Genomic DNA, 19428 nt, shown 5'->3' on the forward strand with positions numbered 1-19428 from the left:
GAGCAGGTTTAGGTTTGGCTGGTTTGAATACTCTTTGTGGGCTCTGGGTTATAGGATTGTCTAGCTGTCCTGTACTTGGCCCTGCGGTGATTCAGGGCAGGGAATGTTGGCTTGGAGGGAGAGTTTGATAAAGGAGGTGGGGGGCAGGGCTCCATGTTAGTTGGTTTGCAGATGAAAGATCTGCTCAGATCTTTCATCTGCTCAGAGAGATCCCTCTCTCTGGGAATTAGCTAGCCCTGGGAGGGGCAGTCTCTCCAGGATTAGCAAGGCCCCCGCAAATGCCAGAGCATCCTAAAATACAGAAAGTAAAAAACAGGATTAATACTGGAGGCCAGGGGATGAGGTTAGCAGGCAGTGAGGGCCAGTCCTGCAGGGTCTTCCGGCCACACGTACGCTTTGATTCTGGATGGGCAAGTCAGCATATGAGGCAGCCTGTGGCTTTGGCCACCTTCAGACGTGTAGGACCCGGGAATCTTTGCCGAATGGATAAAACTGCCTCCTCGGCCTTTGGTGGCTTTCAGACTCAACCTGCGCCTCTTCCCTGGGAAGCCTGCGAGTCCTTCCAACATGCTAAAACCATTTGTTTTTAGTCTTTCTCTCCTACTAAACCATCAACTTCATAGGGGAGGAACGTGTCTTACTTTCTTGTTCCATGCGCTTAGGACAACGTTCCAGGTTCCTTGGTAAATCAGTGTAGAACTAAGCGACTTGATTTAAGCTAGCCTCACGCTGAAAAAGGAGATTCTGCAAAGGGCTTGGGGCTGTGGGGTCCGCACACAGCTTTCTGCTGGTCTGACCTGTGGTTCCCAGTGAGGTTTCATGTCAGGACCACCAGGAAAGCTAATGGAGATGCTGGTGCCCGTGCCCCCAGGCCAGTCGGATCAGTCGGGCGCCTGGGGTAGGGAGCTGCTTGGTCCTCGTGCTCACAGAGCAGGCCTGGTCTGGCAGCAGCACCATGGAAATGTAGAACCTTGGGTCCTCCAGACGTGCTGAGTCACCATCAGTATGTTGGCAAAATCTTCAGAGATCTGTACGCCCTGGAAGCTGGGGAAGTGACTGCCTCGAATGACCTTTCTTAAGCCTCTTTCTACTGCGATGTTAGCAGGGGTCAGTGTCAGGCTGGGAAATTGCCATCCAGGGTGGCCTGTGTGTCATGTTGCTTGTTTCGAGCAGATGGGCACGAAGTTTGGTCAGGATTCTTGGAGAAAATCTGGAAGCTGACCCAGAGCAAGGCTGCCCCACTCCATGTGCAGAGAAACCCCGAGGCCTTCCGTCTCCCTCTCGCGGGGACTCAGCTCAGGCATGATTACTAGCACTTAATGAACCAATGAATACTTGCTCCAGAGCAGGATCCCCAAGCGTGCAGGGCATCCAGCCCCATGGGGTCCTCAAAGGGTCCTGCCACTCCTGCTTCTCACAGGCTCCATCTCTGATTCTGAAGTTGAGGATTCTTGCCTTTGAGCAAGGATCTCAGGCAGAGGTGTAACATGCCAGTGCGGGTGCAGGAAGGAACTACTTAGACTTCTGTTCATTCTTCCATCTCTATTTTGTACATAATACGTATATGGAGTATGATGTGTGGGGACCTGTACCTGCTTTCTAACATTTGAAAGCCATCCTTAAAGGATGTCCCATGGGAAGGAATTCCATGTGAGGGTCTCAGCTTGGATTGGACAGAACGAAGCATGTGACCATCACTGCTCCCCACTTGTCCCTCCCCTCTGTTCACCACTCCCATTCACTTTGTGTCTCAATTTCATTCTTTCCAAGGTAAAGAAATGGTAGATTTAACAGATGTAAGGTGGTTTGGTCGAGCTACACTTGACGTACTTCAGAAATTGAAAGGAAATTGGAGGAAAACATTGGTGAGAGTATAGTAAACCTGAGAAATAACATGTGTGTCTCTTTTTCTGTTTAGAGGAAAGGGAGAAAAAGGAGAAAAAGGAAGAAAAGGAATCAGAATGCTTCCACGTCTGCAGAGTTGGATCCCTTGTCCTCATCCCTCTTGGGCCCCTGTAGTCTGAGTTCGCTTGCAAACCCTGAGCTCCCGGACACAGCCCCACCCCAAAGCCCAGCTCAGCAGGGTGGTCCCACCCACCAGACAAGCCAGCCCCCAAGTGTGGACAAGACGCCGCTGGAGGCTGTGGGCCGCCCTCTGCAGGGCCAGGTTGCGAGAGGAGTAGAAGCAGCTACGGACACCGAGTCTCTGAGCAGCCCGGTATCCCAGGACCAGACTCTGGGAGGAGCCTTCCCGGAAGGGAAGGACCACCACTCCCCAAACCCCTCCGAGGGCAAAGGCCTCCCCACTTCTGCCAGTGAAGGCCCTCCTAGGGAGAGAGATGCTGCTCAGGAGCTCCCACTGCCTGAGCCAAAGGGGGACCACTCCAGGCCCGGGAAAGAGCCGCGGGCCACTGGGCAGCAGGCCAGGGCCCCTGCCTCTGGGGTGAGTTGTTAGGGGAGTGACGACCGGGGTTGGCCTGCTATGTCTCGACACCTTGCTGTGCAGTGCAGTTCTGACAGTACTTCACTGTCTGGGAAGGGTGTCCACTGGCACTTGCTCCCTGGGAAGGGGGGCTGTGGAAGGGGCTGCCCTTCCACCCCGAGCTGCTGACCCCTGTCACTGGGCTGGTGGCATATACTTACCCTTATGCCACTGAGTCAGAGTTTCCCTGTCCATTTTGTCCTGTTGGCCCTGATGTTTTGGGGTCTTTATTTCTTCCAGGCAAGTGTTGCTGCAGCTGAGCCAGCTGATGCAGGGAAAAGAGTTGGGAAAGAAGTTAAAAATCAGACTGAGAAAATGAAACAGCCTCCCACAAGTGTCCCTGCTTCCCGAGACAACCACCAGGTAAAGCGTCTCATTCCGACCTGGTCGGCTTTCCAGGAAGCCGTCCCCGTCCTTGCTGTTTGTCCCATGGGCTGCTCCTTTTGGCCCCGTTCCTTCCACAGCTCAATTTAATCATTTGGTGAATATGTGTTAGGTGCTGGGGGTGCAGCCTAACATTTGAAATGAGACCAGCTCCTGCCTTTCGGAGCTCACATTCTAGTGGGGAGAAAGAGAAAGTGAAGTCAGGCTGTGAGAAGTGCCGCGGAGAGAAGTAGGGCGAGGGGCTGAGGTGTTGGAGGTGGGTGCCAGGCAAGGCCTTCCAAGGAGATCTGAAAGAGTGACAGGCGAGTCGCGTGGCTGTCTGGGGACGAGCAAAGGCCCCCAGGTAGAGTGTGGTGGACCTGTTCAGGGAGCAGCAGGAAAGAGGGGCCATTGACAGCGGTGCGGAGAGGAGTCCTGGGAGGCTGTGGTAGGTGGACCAGAAGGCATTCGAAGGTTCTGAGCAGGGAAGGAATGTGACCACTCTGGCGGCTATGAGAAGCATCCCCTGTTGGGGGCAAACGTGGAGGCTGGTCATCAAGATTGGGGTTTGGGTGCTTGTTCCAGGAAGCTGCAACCAAGGACCAGACGGGTGTTTCTGGAGGAAAAGCAGGTGAAAATGAGAAGGCCAAGCCGAAGGACCCGAAGAAGCCAGAGGGGAATAACAGAAATAATGCAGCCACCGTGAAAAATGAGAGGGAGCAAAGGAGCCAGAGGGAGAGCTCACACGGAGCTAAGGAGTGGTGGGTGTGACCCGGCTCGGGGCGGCACAGGCCTGGTCCCCACCCTGAGCGGGGGCTGGAAGGGGCCATGTCACCCCAGAGGAGATTCCCACCTTGCCCTCTTGTTGAGTCTTGGGGGAAAGGGGAACACTCAGGAGGTAGGCAGTGGAGGGGCACCTGTTCCAATTCCTTGCTCAGGTGAAATGCTCTGTAATATGGTCCCTGGGGTCCCTGAGGCAGCACGGGCCTTACAGAAGTCAGGAGAGAGGCTGTCACGTCCCAGAGTACTCAGCCACCCCCTCCTGCCACAGCCCTCAGCCCCTCGGAGCTGGGCAGAGATCACCCCCCCCACCGCGCCCACTGTTCTTCTCCACTGTAGAGGGAGAGCCGAGGGCACCCACACGGCAGACAGCCTGTCTGAAGTGTGGACGCTCTTGCACTTTGTTGGGGTGTGTCTTAGTGCACAGCCAAGAAACAAGGATCCTGTGTGCACACGTGTGCCTGTGTGTGTGTGGGGGGGTAAGTGTGTGTGTGTGCAGAGAGGTAGACTGATCCAGATATAATCGGTGTTTTCCTCCGTGGCTTTCCCCCAGCCCACTGAGCTCCTTGGAAGGAATCACGGTGTACTTCCATGCAATCATTTCAAAACATTTCCAGTTCAACCCCAGGCAACACAAAGTGTTTGTCAGGGGCGGAGAAGAATTTGGGAAGCCCGGATGGAATCATGATGTCTGCGAGATGTACTACACCAAGTGAGTATATCCCAGTAGGCCTGTAAGGAAATGTACAGAACATCCAGTCTTTGAAATACATTGAAATCATAATTTTTATCAAGTTGATTAACCCTTAGAACTTTGGGAAGATGAATATTTCAAACAACTCTTCCCTATAATGCACTTCTTTGTCATACTTCACCTTGGCCTGTTTTCTGTCTCTGCATGAAAACCATGCCTTGTTCCGGAAACATCCTCTCAGTCAGCATCGATTTATAGCTCTGGGTCTGCACTCCGTGCTATGTTTGAGAAGAATGAAGATTTCTGGGAGAGGATTTTTGGATAACGGGCTGGTGTCCTGTTTATTCACAGAGACCTACATGAGAACGGGTCCCTTGTTGAAGGCAGAACCATCATTTCTAAGCAGCACCTGGATAAGCCCATTCCATACAAGTACGTCCTCTGGCGAGGCAAGGGACCTGTGGAGTATGAGGTCATTTACAAATGTCAGCAGAAGGAAGGCGAGCACGTGAACCGCTGTCTCCATGTGAAATCTTCCCTTCTGGGCTCGGGAGGTAAGCCTCAGGCTGGGCTCCTGGTCGGAGCTCAGAAGGCTGGACGTTCCTCCTGGGGATCAAAGGCTTTCCTTGGCCCGTGTGGGTCCTCTTTGCTTGGCATTGGCTCTGCCCTACCCCCCCAGCTCTATGTTTCATAAACCTGAGCTTGGAAGCATGTTTCTGATCAGGTTGGCTTAACCCCTCACAAGAGTAAACAAGGGAAAGGATTTTTACTAAGGGAAAGGAGAGAAGATAGAGCTGCTGGGAAGTAACGGGACTGGGGCCTAGAGGGGCAGCAGTGAGCAGGGGCAAGGGCAAGGGAAACAGGGCTGCCAGGACCACAAGCCCTTCCCAGATTTCCAAATGGCGACTGTGAATAAGACATCCAGCAGAAGCCATGAAGGGCTGGTCCACTGCCCCCTGCTGTCTGTCGTAAGTGTCACTCTTCTATTTTCTTTTTTTCACTTTATTCTGTTTCTCTTTCTTTCTCTTGTCTGTTATCTAATTCTTCTTTCTGTGCTCTGTTTTCTACTCACTGTATGCAGTGTGTGTGGTGTTTGTGTGTGTGTCAGGTGTGTGTGTCCAGTGTGCGTGTGTATTTGTGTGTGTGTGTACATGTGCATGTGTTCTATATAGAGAGTCTATATGGGTTCTACTTTTAGGAACTTGCTTAGATCTTCTTTGTGACTGACTTCTTGGTCTGTCATAAATATTCCACGTATGCTCAGAAAGAATGGATAATGAATTTTGTGACTCAAAAGCTGTATGTATATCTATTAGATAAAGCCTGTTTAATATTAAAGTCCTTGTTTAAAAAGATCCATCTGTCAGCTTTTGAGAGAGATGTTCCAGTCTGTCACCAAGACCAGGTGCTTTGTTTATTTATTTTTTTAATTATACTCATGACTTGTGTGGGTTAGGAGTTTGGATGGAGCACAGCAGGGCTGGCTGGTTTCTGCTCTCTGACGTCTGGGGCCTCAGCTAGGAAGTCCTGAAAGCTGGGAGTGATTTGCTGGCTGGGCTTTGGAATCATCTGGAGGTGTCTTTGCAGTTGATGCTGCCCGTGGCTGGGACCTCTGTTGGGCTGACAGCGATTGAGGTCAGTGGGGCAGGTGCTTGGTCATTTTGAACTGGCCCAAAGAGACAGAGAAGAAACTAGAGTCATGCTCTCTTTTTAAATGTGCCCAAGTGTTGACTTGATCGCCTCCAAAAGACTCTATCCTGTATGGGCTGACCAAAGAACAGAGCCCTGCGATACTTTCTGGTTTTGCCCTGTACTTGCTGGATGATCCAAACTGGCTGTTTCCATGCTTGAGGTGACCCCTCATCAGACAAGAGCTGATGCTGATCTATTCTTGCCGGAGGAGGTGGTAGTGATTTGGGATAGCAGGTCCCATTTGCTCTTATTTAAGAAGCACTGCCTTAGTCACTTCAGATTTTATCTGGCTGGGTCCTGGTACTTAAGCTGTCAAACCAGATAGAGATGCGCTTTTCAACACAGAGACAATCATTTTAAAGTCCATTAAAAAGATTTTCTTTCCCTTTCTTCCTTCCTTCCTTCCTTCCTTCCTTCCTTCCTTCCTTCCTTCCTTCCTTCCTTCCTTTCTTTCTCTCTCTCTCTCTCTCTCTTTCATTGAAGTATAGTTAGTTGTTGTGTTAGTTTCAGGTGTACAGCAAAGTGATTCAGTTTTATATATATATATATTTTTTCAGATTATTTTCCATTATAGCTTATTATAAGATATTGAATATAGTTTCCTGTGCTATACAGTAAATCCTTGTTGCTTATCTATTTTATATGCAGTAGTGTATATCTCTTAATCCTGTACTCCTAACTTATCCTTTTCCCCCTCACTTTCTCCTTTGGTAACCATGTTTGTTTACTTTGTCTGTGAGTCTGTTTCTGTTTTGTAAATAAATTCATTTGTATTATCTTTTCGATTCCACATACAAGTGATATCGTATAATATTCTTCTTTCTCTGTCTGACTTACTTCACTTAATATGATATTCTCTAGGTCCATCCACTTGCTGCACATGGCAATATTTCGTTCTTTTTTAATGGCTGAGTAATATTCCATCACACACACACACACACACACACATATAATGTTTTCTTTATCCATTCATCTGTTGATGGACACTTAGGTTACTTTCATGTCTTGGCTATTGTAAATAATGCTGCAGTGAACATTGGTGTGCATGTATCTTTTCGAAATAGAGTTTTCATCTTTTCTGGATATGTGCCCAGGAGTGGGATTGCTGGATCATATGGTAGCTCTATTTTTAGTTTTTTAAGGATCCTCCATACCGTTTTCCATAGTGGCTGTACCAATTTACATTCCCATCAGCAGTGTAGGAGGGTTCCCTTTTCTCTACACCCTCTCCAGCATTTATTTGTAGACTTTTTGATGATGGCCATTCTGACCAGTGTGAGGTGATACCTTATTGTGGTTTCGATTTGCATTTCTCTAATAATTAGTGCTGTTGAGCATCTTTTCATGTGCCTGTTGGCCATCTGTATGTCTTCTTTGGATAAATGTCTGTTTAGGTCTTCTGCCCATTTTTTGATTGGGTTGTTTGTCTTTTGATATTGAGTAGTATGAGCTGTTTATCATTAAGCAGAGTTTTAGGTTGTAGAGTAACTCAGAATTGCCAGATTATTTTCAGATGCTTTTTTCTTAATCGTGATATTGTTCTAGTGTTTTTCAATAATTATACTTTGCAAGCTTTTTTAAAAAATGAGTGTTAAAGCTTTTTCCTTATTGTTGCACGGGCACTTAAACTGCCTACTTCTTGGTGTGGGCCGTTCTATTTAGATGCCCTGTTGGTAGGTTGACATTGGAGCTCCCTGGGAGATGGTACCCTGGTGAGTTGGGTTAAATCAGGAGTTTTAAGCAGTAAGGAGGTCAGTCATAGTAACCAATGGAAGGCCTGATGGGAGTGCCAGGGAGGGCCTTTGTTGGCTTCCGAGGGTCTGGAGGTCACTACTTGAGCCCAGGTGGGGAAGTGCCCCAGCCCCTGACATCATCAATGCAGGTAATTTGGGAGGAGTGTCTGGAAGGCACTCTTGTTGATTGAGAGAAGTTTTGTGCTTTGTTTTATTTGGTGTGGTGGTGGTTTATCTTAAATAAATGTAGTTTTCATCAGTCCCAATAAACAGAGAGAGAGATGACTTCCCTCCCCTCTCCCTCCTTCTAAGCCTCCTGTGAGTGCTCTCATTGGTAGAACCCACTGTGGCAAGGCGGGCAGAATGGAGGTTCTGGGCTCCAGCCCTGTGACATGGGGGAGACCCAGACGGCAGATATGTGTGCTGGTGGCAGAAACAGCCATCACGAGCACTCTGTCCCTTCCAGTGCCTTTTTCCTTGTGCTGTGTTTTGCCTGAAACTGATTCTGCTGTGTCTGCATTCCTTGCCTACCCTCTTAGCCTCTCTGCTTTTGTCCCAACTCTTGCTGTTTGCCCTCAAGTTCAACTCTTGCAGCCCCGTCTCTGTTTCGCTGGACTGTTGTTGGTTTGTTTTTTTTTTCTTTCCATTCAATGTGATCATCATTTTTTTTTTTTTCTTTTGTCCGTGCCGCATGGCTTGCTGGATCTTAGTTCCCAGACTGGTAATCGAACCTGTGCCCCGTGCAGTGGAAACGCAGAGTCCTAACCACTGGACCACCAGGGAATTCCCAATCTAATCATCCTTAATGGGTGAATTTAGCCCATTGGCATGAATTGAGACTGTCAGTGGAAGACTCAACTTTTGACAAATAATCATGTCTTTTCTCTCTACCTTGTTTCCTTGTTCTTTTTTGTACTTTTTCTAACTTTTGGATTTTCTTTCTCTTTTCTCTGGGGGTTTGGAACTTAAATATTTTATTTCTGCTAGTAGATTCTTCAAGACCAAGACCATTAATGGCCCTCTCTGTCCCACCGTCCTGGCGTCGAGGGTATCCCATGCCCAGGACATTGATTGGTACTCCCTTCACCTCCACAGCACTGGCCATTCCAGGCCAGCAGCTCTCACTCACCTTTTGTCTGGAAGAGCATTTTTATAAAACCGAGAGAGAGCCATTGTGTCCCACACCATATGGAGCAGGAAAAGCTTCCACAGGAGGTGATGCCTGAGGTCAGATCCAAACAGTGATTCCAAGTTATCGCTGGGCAGGGCCAGGATGGGGCAGGGATGGCTGAGTAGGGACTTCCAGCAAAGAGCAGACTGCACAGTGAGGAGAAGGAGACCTGTGCAGAGGCTGGACTTCCTGATTTTCATGGCTGTTTTTATGTACTTGTGTTGCCTCTGGTGCCTTACTGACCTCTTTGCCTTCTAATTATTTGACAATTGATTTTCCTGGGTTTTCTAGGTCTGTACTCATATCATTTCAGCTGGTTATAAGAGCAGCCATGGGTTCAGCCCTTGCGCCATGTCAAGGGCTGTTTTGTCTGCCATGTGACCTATACCGTCCTTCATGGAGTGGGCACCACGGTTCCCAGGACAGAGGAAATGGGCACTTGCACCAAGTAACATACCAAAATGGTGCACAAGTGCTAGTGAGGGATGCAGTTTCAGTAGGAAATTTTTGACCTCTGTGTGGTCATTTTCTAAGGAACTCATGTACCAATTGTGCTGAACCATCTAGTTCGACAAAGACATGTTTCAAGTATTTTCAGGGCAGCTGAATCGTGTGCCTCACTCAATTCACTGTAGGGTGTCCAGGTTACTTGTCCTAAACAGCCGTGCTCCACCCAGGGGCCAGGCCCCCTGTTGTTTATCTGTGGATGGGTACCTGGATGGAGCAAGTGTTGGCTGCCTTCCATTTACCACGTTCTGTGACGTTCCTGTCTTTCTTCCCTTCCTTGGCTCCTTCATCCTATTTCTTCTGGTCAAGATCAGCCTTCCAGGGTGGAGTGTCCAGGTCTAGTGGTTTTGATGCTCCTAAGTATAACATTGCTCTTTTAATCTTAGACTGGCACCAGTACGATGATATAATTTGTAAGAGGCCCCCTGGGAAGTTCCAGAAATGGGTGGATTTTCTAACAGATGGTATAAGGAAAGACTTGGTGAAAGGGAAGCAGATCGCGGCTGCGGTCATGCTGGACCGCATCTTCAGCATCCTTGAGACCTGGAATGCCATCAATTTAAAGAACTTTTTCACCCAGTTCCAGCAGTTTTATTCTGTCATTCGGGTGCCCATGATCTATGAAGGAGAAGAACAGCTGTGGAGCACTCTGCAGTACGAAGAGAAGGAGGTACCAGGTCTCAGGGGTGTCAGCAACAGCTCCCTTCTCTTCCTCCTGGGCACTCAGCATCACTCCACCTCCTAGTGGCCAGATGACCCCTAGAATCAGTGGACCAGGTGGATGGGGGCAGGATATTTCAGTCCCTTTTCTCCTAGTACCACCTCTAGGGAATTCTTTGTTCTCCGCATTTTCTTCCTCCTCCCACCTCCTCACCTGCCCCCCCCACTGGTCCCACCTCCTCACCTGCCCCCCTCCCCCACTGGTCCCACCTCCTCACCTGCCCCCCTCCCCCACTGGTCCCACCTCCTCACCTGCCCCCCTCCCCCACTGGTCCCAACTCCTCACCTGCCCCCCTCCACCACTGGTCCCGCCCCCTCACCTGCCCTTCCCCTCCACCACAAGAAGGCTGGTGCCCTTCACTGCATCTCCACCTGCTCTGTGGTATGGCTTAGGCATTTCTGAGACAGACCTGGAGCCACACCTGAGATGACCAGTGTATCCTTATAAGGCTCAGGAGCCCCCACTTGATAGCCCCTCCATCATGCTGAGGCCTTTGGACGTGCCAGTGGCGGCACCTCCCGAAGACCCAGGGCGAGGGGGATGCTCAGGGTTTAGTGGGGAGGCAGGCAGTGGGTGACCCCTCCACAGAGCCCTCCCTGCCCAACTGATGGGGAAGTAAGCATAGTGATGGGCAGCTCTTGACACCTCTGGTGGGTTCAATGCCGTGGTTCTGTATCTCCCTTTTCTCCTGGGAGCAGGTGAGAAAGCACCTGTGGGAATGTTTGACAAAGAAAATGGCACCATTTCTGGAAATGAGGGCGGACCCTCTGCCTGAAGACTGCCCGGTGAGGAGTAAATTGAGAATGGGCCTGATTGTCCTTTTCTCAGTGGAAAAATTTCACTTTCTCTTACCGGAAAGTGACCTGAGCTCACTCTGTTGCCTCCTTTGCTCGAATGCCAGTTCACCGGATGCCCTTCGCAAGGATCTGATCCACATCCTTGAAACATCTCAGAGGTAGTGTGTGTGTGTGTGTGTGTGTGTGTGTAAAGATTTTCTAGCTCTCTAATGGTTTTTATCTGATTATAAAAATAAGTGCTTGTCAGAGAATGGATGAAGACATGCAAGGAATAAAAACTAGCCGTAACTTTACTGCTCACTGTTGTCGCGTCAGTGTCTGTCCCGCTGGCCTCTTCTAGCCGATATACCAGTTTTCATCTTATTCACGTTCTCCTGAGTACCCTGCTTTTGAGCAGCTTCAAGGTGTATCATGACTCAGCCCCACGTGCGTGTATCTTGGGGGGGGGGTCATGGTAAGACAACGAAGCCGGACTTGAGGATGTTTGTGGAAGTACTGTGGGTGCCCTCCCCGTGGCCTCTGCAGTTGCCATGCCCAGTTCACGAGCCAGAGTGTCACTGCGCTGGGCCCAGAGCACTCGTGGTGTGGAGGCCGCGGCCTGTCCTGAAGGCACTCATGTTTCACTGGGTGGAGGCGCTGCCCCAGAACCCTCTGATGGTCCCAAGGTCTTTTTTCTGGAGCTGTTTGAATTGAACTTTAGGGTGATATTGGGCAGCCTTCTCTGAGCAGTCAGTTTTACCTGCCTTGTGGTTTTACAAATTTAAAACACCCAGTTAAACCCCGTTCATTTTGAAAGAGAGAAGAAATACTGGCAAATATACAAGTGTTTCCAGGTCTTAAGAAACATCCGTGTTTTGTGATTGTAGGGAACATGCCATGTATTATTTATAGGCTCCTTCCTTACATGTAAAAAGTTGCTTTATATGTAGATTTACTGTTGCCAGATGACCTGGGTTCAAGCCCCAGCTCTGGCACAGGGGCCCTTGCATAGATCACATGCCTCTCTGAACCTCTGTCTCCTCCACTGTCAAGGAGGATGGAAAGATGCCACCAGGAGTTTGCTCTGGGGCTTCGAAAGGGCCAGTTCAGTGCCTGATGCTTTTTGGGGGTGCCGAGGGGGCCCCTGAGGTTTCTCCCTGATCTGGTCACTCTGTGCTCAGACACCTGGAGCGCTCTTATCTTATGCTCTGTGCGAGGAGCTGTCCCTTCGCTGGTGGGTGTCAGACCCCCGGGGCTGGCCTGACACTGGCCGTGCTGGGCTCACATGGGATCTCTGTTCCCTTTCTAGCTGGCGAGCATCCATGGTAAACCTGTGCCAAATGTGCATGGACAGAAAGGTTGACCATTGGGTGTGTGCCCTGCCTGTGCTGCACCACTGCATGGACCTGTCCTCACCAGCCCAGGACTCAGGCGTGCAGCCCGAGGACACCTGGGCAGCCCTTGAAGGCATCTCCTTCTCGGAGTTTCGGGAAAAAAGAGCAGATCAGTAAGTTACAGACCTGCACTTAACATATGTAAATCTTGGAATCATAACTGTGCTTCCAAGATCTCCAGTGGACTTTTAGTACCCACTCATTCCTGCTTTTAGTGATGGAAGTAATGTATCCCTTCTTTTTAAATTACTTCTTTAAAGATTTTAGGGGATTTCCCTGGTGGCTCAGTGGTTAAGAATCCGCCTGCCAGTGCAGGGGACACGGGTTCGAACCCTGGTCTGGGAAGATACATGCCTTGGAGCAACTAAGCCCGTGCACCACAACTACTGAGGCTGTGCTCTAGAGCCCATGAGCCACAACTACTGAGCCTGCGTGCTGCAACTACTGAAGCCCACGTGCTTAGAGCCCGTGCTCCACAACAAGAGAAGCTACCACAATGAGAAGCCTGCACACTGCAACGAAGAGTAGCCCCCTCTCCCCACAACTAGAGAAAGCCCGTGCACAGCAATGAAGACCCATCGCAGCCAAAAAATAAATTAAATTAAATTTTTTTTTAATTAAATTTTTTAAAAAAAAAGAATTTTAAACAAGCAAGAAATACAAAGAAAAATACAAAAATGGCCTGCAACCCCAGAGCTAATCATTGCTGTTGACACTTTGGCCTGTGTATTTGCAGGGTTTTGTCCAAATGTCGATATGTGGGTGCTTTATATGCTTAAAAATCAACCACAGGGCTTCCCTGGTGGCGCAGTGGTTGAGAGTCCGCCGGCCGATGCAGGGGACACGGGTGCGTGCCCCGGTCCGGGAAGATCCCACATGCTGCGGAGCGGCTGGGCCCGTGAGCCATGGCCGCTGAGCCTGCGCATCCAGAGCCTGTGCTCCGCAACGGAGAGGCCACAACAGTGAGAGGCCTGCGTACTGCAAAAAAAAAAAAAAAAAAATCAACCGCAAAAGATAGATTATGTATTTTTCTTACAGTTTTATTGAGATATAATTGACCTATAGCACTGTATAAGTTTAAGGTGTACAGCATAATGATTTGACTTACATCACAAAATGATGACCAACGATAAGTTTAGTGAACATCTATTATTACCTCATAGGTGCAAAATTAAAGAAATAGAAAAAAAGTTTCTCCCTTGCGATGAGAACTCTTAGGATTTCCTCTCTGAACAGCTTTCATATATAACACAGAGCAGTGTTCATTATATTTATCATGTTGTACGTTATATCCGTAGCATTTATTTATCTTATGTCTGGAAGTTTGCACCTTTTGTCTGGTTTCATGCAATTCCCTCCTGCCCCGCCTCTATGATAGATTATTGATTCTGTTTTATCCTGTTTTCCAACCTTCTTTTTTTCATTTAACAGTATATTGTGAACGATTTTTTTTGCCAGTAAATATATACCTACTTTTGTATTGACTGCTTAGTGTTGCAAATTTGATTTAGCCGGTTCTCTGTGCCTGGACGCTTGGATTATTTCTGCACTTTCGCTTTGTAAGCATGCTTTGATGCACTTCTTTGTAATTTTCCCTGTCCAATTATTTCCTCAAGATAAATTCCTGAAAGTAGAATTTCACAGGTCAGAGGCTTTGTACATTGTAGGTGCACATCTTGAGGTAGTGAAGTACTATTTTGAGGCAAGGAAAGATTTCTTAGAGAAGACACAGAAAGCACAATCCATAAAAGAAAAATGGTAAATCAAATTTAAGTACAAAAGCTAAATAAAAAATACAAATTCAGTACAAAAAAATTAATACTAACACTTATTTCCAAGCACAGATAACATCCCCCATTTACTTTGTTTTTTGTCAAAGAAACTATTCCAAGTCTCTCATCTGCCCTCCCCGCCCCTAATCCAATAGGATCTAGCCTATAGGTTTTTAGGGATTGAAATAGTGAGTGAGCTGAATTATTTCTTCTTCACTATTATTGGAACGTTTTGAAATTAAAGCCAAATTAAGATTATTTATATAATTATATATATTTTAAATTGCCCTTCAAGGGGCATTTATCTAGAAGACTGACTATTTAGAAGAAATTTAGCTGGAGAATGACAAACATTAGCATTGGTCTTAAAGATCGTGTCTTTTAGGCAAAAGTGGCCTTTAGTATATAGTGAAGCTTTATCCATCCATATGTTTCGCGTAGCCTCTGTCGCTTCTGTGTCACTCGGCTGTATTTACTTTCCCATTGTCATCTTTTTGGGTCTCCAGGGCAGTGTTACAGAACAGCATAATTTAAAGACCTTCCCCAGACTGGGTTTGCATAAACTGTTTGATCCAGGGCACTTGCTTATTCACGCATCCACATGCTTAGTTCATAAATTATTGCACCCACAATGGAAAACAGTATCAAAAGTTAAAAAAAGAACTCCCATAGGATTGCCATAGGATTGCCAGCAGTCCTACTTGTGGGTATGTAGCCCAAGGAAATGAAATAAGTATCTCAAAGAGATATCTGTACCCCTGTGTTCATTGCAGCATTATTCACAATAGGCAAGATGTGGAAGCAACCTACGTGTCCATCAACAAATGAATAAATAAAGCAGTGGTGTGTATATGTGTGTGTGTATACATATATATGATGTATATATACTTGTGTATATCATCATATATATGTATATATGATGCAGTATTATTCAGCCACAAAAAAAAGGGAATCCTGCCACTTGCAACATATGGATGGACCTTGAGGGCATTATGCTAAGTGAGATAAGTCAGATAGATAAAGGCAAATACTGTATGATATCACTTATATGTGAAATGTAAAAAAGTCAAACTCACAGAAGCAGAGAGTAGAATGGTGATTACCAGGGGCTGGGAGGTGGGGAAAAGGGGAGATGTTGGTCAGAGTACAAACTTCAGTACTCTGAAGAGAAATTAGTTCTGGGGAGCTAATGTACAGCATGGTAACTATAGTTAATAATACTGTATTGTTTACTTACAGTAAGCTAAGAGAGTAGCAACTTTTAAATGTTTTCACCGCAGAAAATGTTTTCACCACCGAAAAGAAATGGTAACTATATGATACAATGGGTGTAGCTATCAAGTAATGCTATGGTGGTAATCATTTTGCAATAAGAAAGAGTATCAAATCAACACATTTAATCTTAACTGTAACACAGCGTCATATGCCAGTTGTATCTCAGTAAAGCTGGAAAGTGCTTAATTTTGGGTGGATTCTTTTATTATTGTGATAAAATATACCTAACCTACAATTTACCATTTTAATCATTTTAAGTGTACGGTTCAGTGGCATTAAGTACATTCACATTGTTATGCAACTGTCACCCCCATCCGTCTCCAGAACTTTTCATCTTGTAAAACTGAAACTGTGTCCCCATTAAACAACGACTGTCTACTCCCTCCCTCACTACCAGCCCCTGGCACCCACCACTCTACTGTCTGTCTCTATGAATCTGGCTCCTCTAGGGACCTCACATAAGTGGAATCAGAGTATTTGCCCTTTTGTAAGTGGCTGATTTAACTGAGCATCATGTCCTCAGAGTTCATCCATGTTGCTGAATCCTTAATATATTATTGTTTACTTCTCATTTGATTGAGTTCTTAGCATTTAAATCATTTTTGAAATCAGAACTTTTCAGATCCCTTCTAACATAATTTTAACTAACTTGGTCTGTTTTACTGATCTCACTGTTGCCCTTTTTTTCTGTTCCAATTTTCCCTTATATAGGAAACAACTACTCCAGCTAATGGGAAAGAACAGACATTTGCTAAATGTGGATGAGTATCTGTTCCGATCCTGGTTCAGTTTGCTCCCTCTGAGTAACTTGGTTCATTACATGGAAGACCTCATCGACTACCTGAGTTACTCACCCCCTCGTATCCTGGACTGTCTTCTAGGGACTTGGTACCGGCTTGAAGGACTTGAGGAAATCTCCAACAGAAATTCCCAGGTTTGTTGTCTGGAATCGGCTCTTGAGTCCTTGCTTAGCAAAAGCAGATCAAAACCGAATCAGTCAGAATGTGTGATTCTCCTTTTCTGAAAACCTGACAGGGTAAAGCATTTAGAAAAAAGAGAACCAGGAGGGGTCAATATTTCATAGGGTAAAGGGTTGATTTACTTGAGTTATTCTGTTTCAGTAAATAGAACTCAATAAAACAGTAGCCTTTGGGTATGTGTGATTGTGCAGGGCAGGGCTAGAAGTTATTCTGAGTATTGGTCCACTTCCTAATTGCTCTCTGTCCTTTCCCATTTTGGGGGTGGATAAAATGGTATTATTTTATTTTTTAAAAAATATTTATTTATTTTTGGCTACTTTGGGTCTTAGTTGCGGCATGCAGGATCTTTTGTTGCTGCGTGCGGGCTCTTTGTTGCAGCGCACAGGCTTCTCCCTAGTTGTGGCACGTGAGCTCAGTAGTTGTGGCGTGGGCTTAGTTGCCCTGTGGCATGTGGGATCTTAGTTCCCCAACCAGGGATCGAACCTCCATCCCCTGCATTGGAAGGCGGATTCTTAACCACTGGACCACAAGGGAAGTCCCCAAAACAGTATAATTTTAAATCCTGAGTTTTATTTGTAGAAGGTATAAGATTAGTACTTGAGCCCCTTAAAATTTGTTTATAGAAAGAAAATAATTATTATGCTCTATTTATGTTGGATTTTGGGGGGTCTGTTTTAGCAAAGATGGTGGCATCATGATTAAATCCTCTCTTTTTTTTCTTTTCTTCCCCACCCTAGAGTATTAAGAGTACTTTTGAAATGCTGTTGCACCTCCTGGATATGTTTCGGGAAAAGTAAGTAGAAAAGTAAAGTGTAGTCTCTCTTCTCTTGCACACGGTTATCGCCTACTGATTGGCTGTATCCCATATTTGCTGTCATTAATGGAAGGTCATAAATTAATATATATCCCACTTCTTTTTTCTAGGTATTAATGTAATCATGCTACTTTTTAAAAAAGGGAAAAGCATAGAAATCAGCTGCTAAGATTTTGGTTTATTTCCATCTGGTCTTTTTTCCTGTGCATTTTTGTCATTTATTTTTAAGTGATCACCATCATATTACATATTCATGCTTGCATCCTGCATTTCGTCAGCATTTAGTCTTCAAATTTTTTTTACAAGTCAGGGAAGTTGAAAATAAAAATCAAAGTTAGCTTTCCGTAATCATCTGAGATTACTTGCTCCTGCAAATTTGTGTGACCTCTGATACCCAGAAGGCACAGTGTACCGAATGCAGAACAATAGAAATGTACCTGTGGGAGAGAAGGTATTTTCCCAGATACTTGGAGCACTGCCAGGATCACCTCATCTGAATTAGTAGGGTGTTCAGGATGGAGGTGGGGGTGTCAGGTCTTCATTAACATCAAGCACCTGGGGCTTCAGGGACCCCACCTAATTCTGTGTATTACAGAATTGCCCCAGGTAATTCCTTTCTCATGCTGCCTTCTAAACCCCACTCTGATCAACTCCCTAACTCTCAGCTCTGGTCATGTGTCAACCAGTAAGCAAGTCCACACAGAGCGGGAAGAGATTTCATGCGCAGGATATCCCAGGATATATTCTTCTAGCATTTCTTTCTCTTTCTCCCTCCCTGTATCTTCCTGATTTTTTAAAAAATTTATATGGGGGCTTCCCTGGTGGCACAGTGGTTGAGAGTCCACCTGCCGATGCAGGGGACACGAGTTCGTGCCCTGGTCCAGGAAGATCCCACATGCCGCAGAGCGGCTAGGCCCATAAGCCATGGCTGCTGAGCCAGCATGTCCGGAGCCTGTGCTCCGCAACGAGAGAGGCCACGACAGTGAGAGGCCCACATAACGCAAAAAAAAAAAAAAAAAATTTATATGGTATTTGAATCTTTGGTAATATGCATCCCTAAGATTTTTTTCAAACAAAGGAATACACTTGGAAATAGTTTAACTTGCTTTTGTTAAAATAGTTCAGACCATGGAGGCAAACCAAAAGGACTTTTTTTCCTTTTTATCTTAATCCCAAGTTCAAGATAGATGGAAATGTCCTGGATGTTAACCTATATGGGATCAAGTACACGCCTTCCTTGTAGGTGTTTTAAAGGGAAGGAACTCGTCATGGATAAGGGGTACTGTTTTCTCATTCCTCCTAAATTACTTCATTGATTTCTTTCAACTCTTTGTGGGGTAGGATTCTTGAGGAGCCCTTGATACAGTCCTACTTGACTGTGTGCCTGAAACTTCACGAAACTACCTGCAGAATAACAAAAGAATACACGTTTTATGAGATGCCTGCCTTATCTGCTGAGATTGTTTGCAGAATTATTATACTTAAACTTCTAGTGGTAAGTGGAACACGTACACGTAATGTTGTACCCAGGAGAGCTATGGAACCTGAAGCATCCTCAGTTCAAAAAGGAGATAGGCTAATTCTAGGATTGCTGGAATGACACAGAGTGGCTGATTGTGTCATCAGATATTTGTCAGTACCTACTTGATGCCAGGTTTTGTTCTGTGCATCGAGGCTATTTTGGTGAACTAGGGTCTGCGTGCTTGCTCTCCAGGGCTTGCGTTGGAGGGAAGGAGGCAGTGCAGGATCTCAAGTGTAGAGTATCAGCTGTGACTGGGTTAATTCAAGAGCTCTGCAAGTGGCTGGGACTTCAGGCAAGGACCTCCCCACCTAAATGCATATTCATGCCTAGTCTTTCCCACCTGAGCTTTATTCCTGTTCACTGAAACTCAAATACAGTAGCGAGGTCCACACACCTAAGTGCCCACCTTAGAGCCTTTCCACACAGGCTCCATCTCCCTCATCAAGCTGTAGGGACATCCCAGAGCTCTGTCCCCCCTCGCTCCACACCTCCCAGAGGTAACCCCTCTCCTGATCTCTACCACCACGGATTAGTTTTGCCCATCTTTGAACTCTTTCCTTTTTGTGTCTGGCTTTCTTCACTTGACGTGACATCTCTGAGTTCCATCCATGACGTTGCTTGTTGTGCGCAGCTTATATTTTCCCATTGTTGTGTGATCTTCACCAGCTTGAGTTTGAGCTTCCACATGAAGGTGATAGATGATTTCATATTTAGATCGACCAATTATTTGTTAAGCATTTGACACGTCAGAA

General features: G+C 46.4%; 1 protein-coding gene across 2 annotated transcripts in view; it reads left to right on the forward strand.

The window, feature by feature from the left end:
• Positions 1-19428, forward strand: part of RNF213 (ring finger protein 213) — a 112625-nt gene that overhangs the window by 22536 nt on the left and 70661 nt on the right. For both annotated transcript variants that reach the window (XM_033438679.2, XM_033438682.2), the window contains 11 exons: positions 1919-2443; positions 2723-2845; positions 3431-3606; positions 4179-4337; positions 4671-4873; positions 9809-10092; positions 10842-11098; positions 12229-12426; positions 16072-16294; positions 17078-17133; positions 18496-18649. In XM_033438679.2, coding sequence (XP_033294570.1) covers positions 1919-2443; positions 2723-2845; positions 3431-3606; positions 4179-4337; positions 4671-4873; positions 9809-10092; positions 10842-11098; positions 12229-12426; positions 16072-16294; positions 17078-17133; positions 18496-18649 — 2358 coding nt within the window. The remainder of the gene's footprint in view (positions 1-1918; positions 2444-2722; positions 2846-3430; positions 3607-4178; positions 4338-4670; positions 4874-9808; positions 10093-10841; positions 11099-12228; positions 12427-16071; positions 16295-17077; positions 17134-18495; positions 18650-19428) is intronic.

Source organism: Orcinus orca, chromosome 19 (assembly GCF_937001465.1).
Source record: "Orcinus orca chromosome 19, mOrcOrc1.1, whole genome shotgun sequence".
Taxonomy (NCBI): Eukaryota; Metazoa; Chordata; class Mammalia; order Artiodactyla; family Delphinidae; genus Orcinus; species Orcinus orca.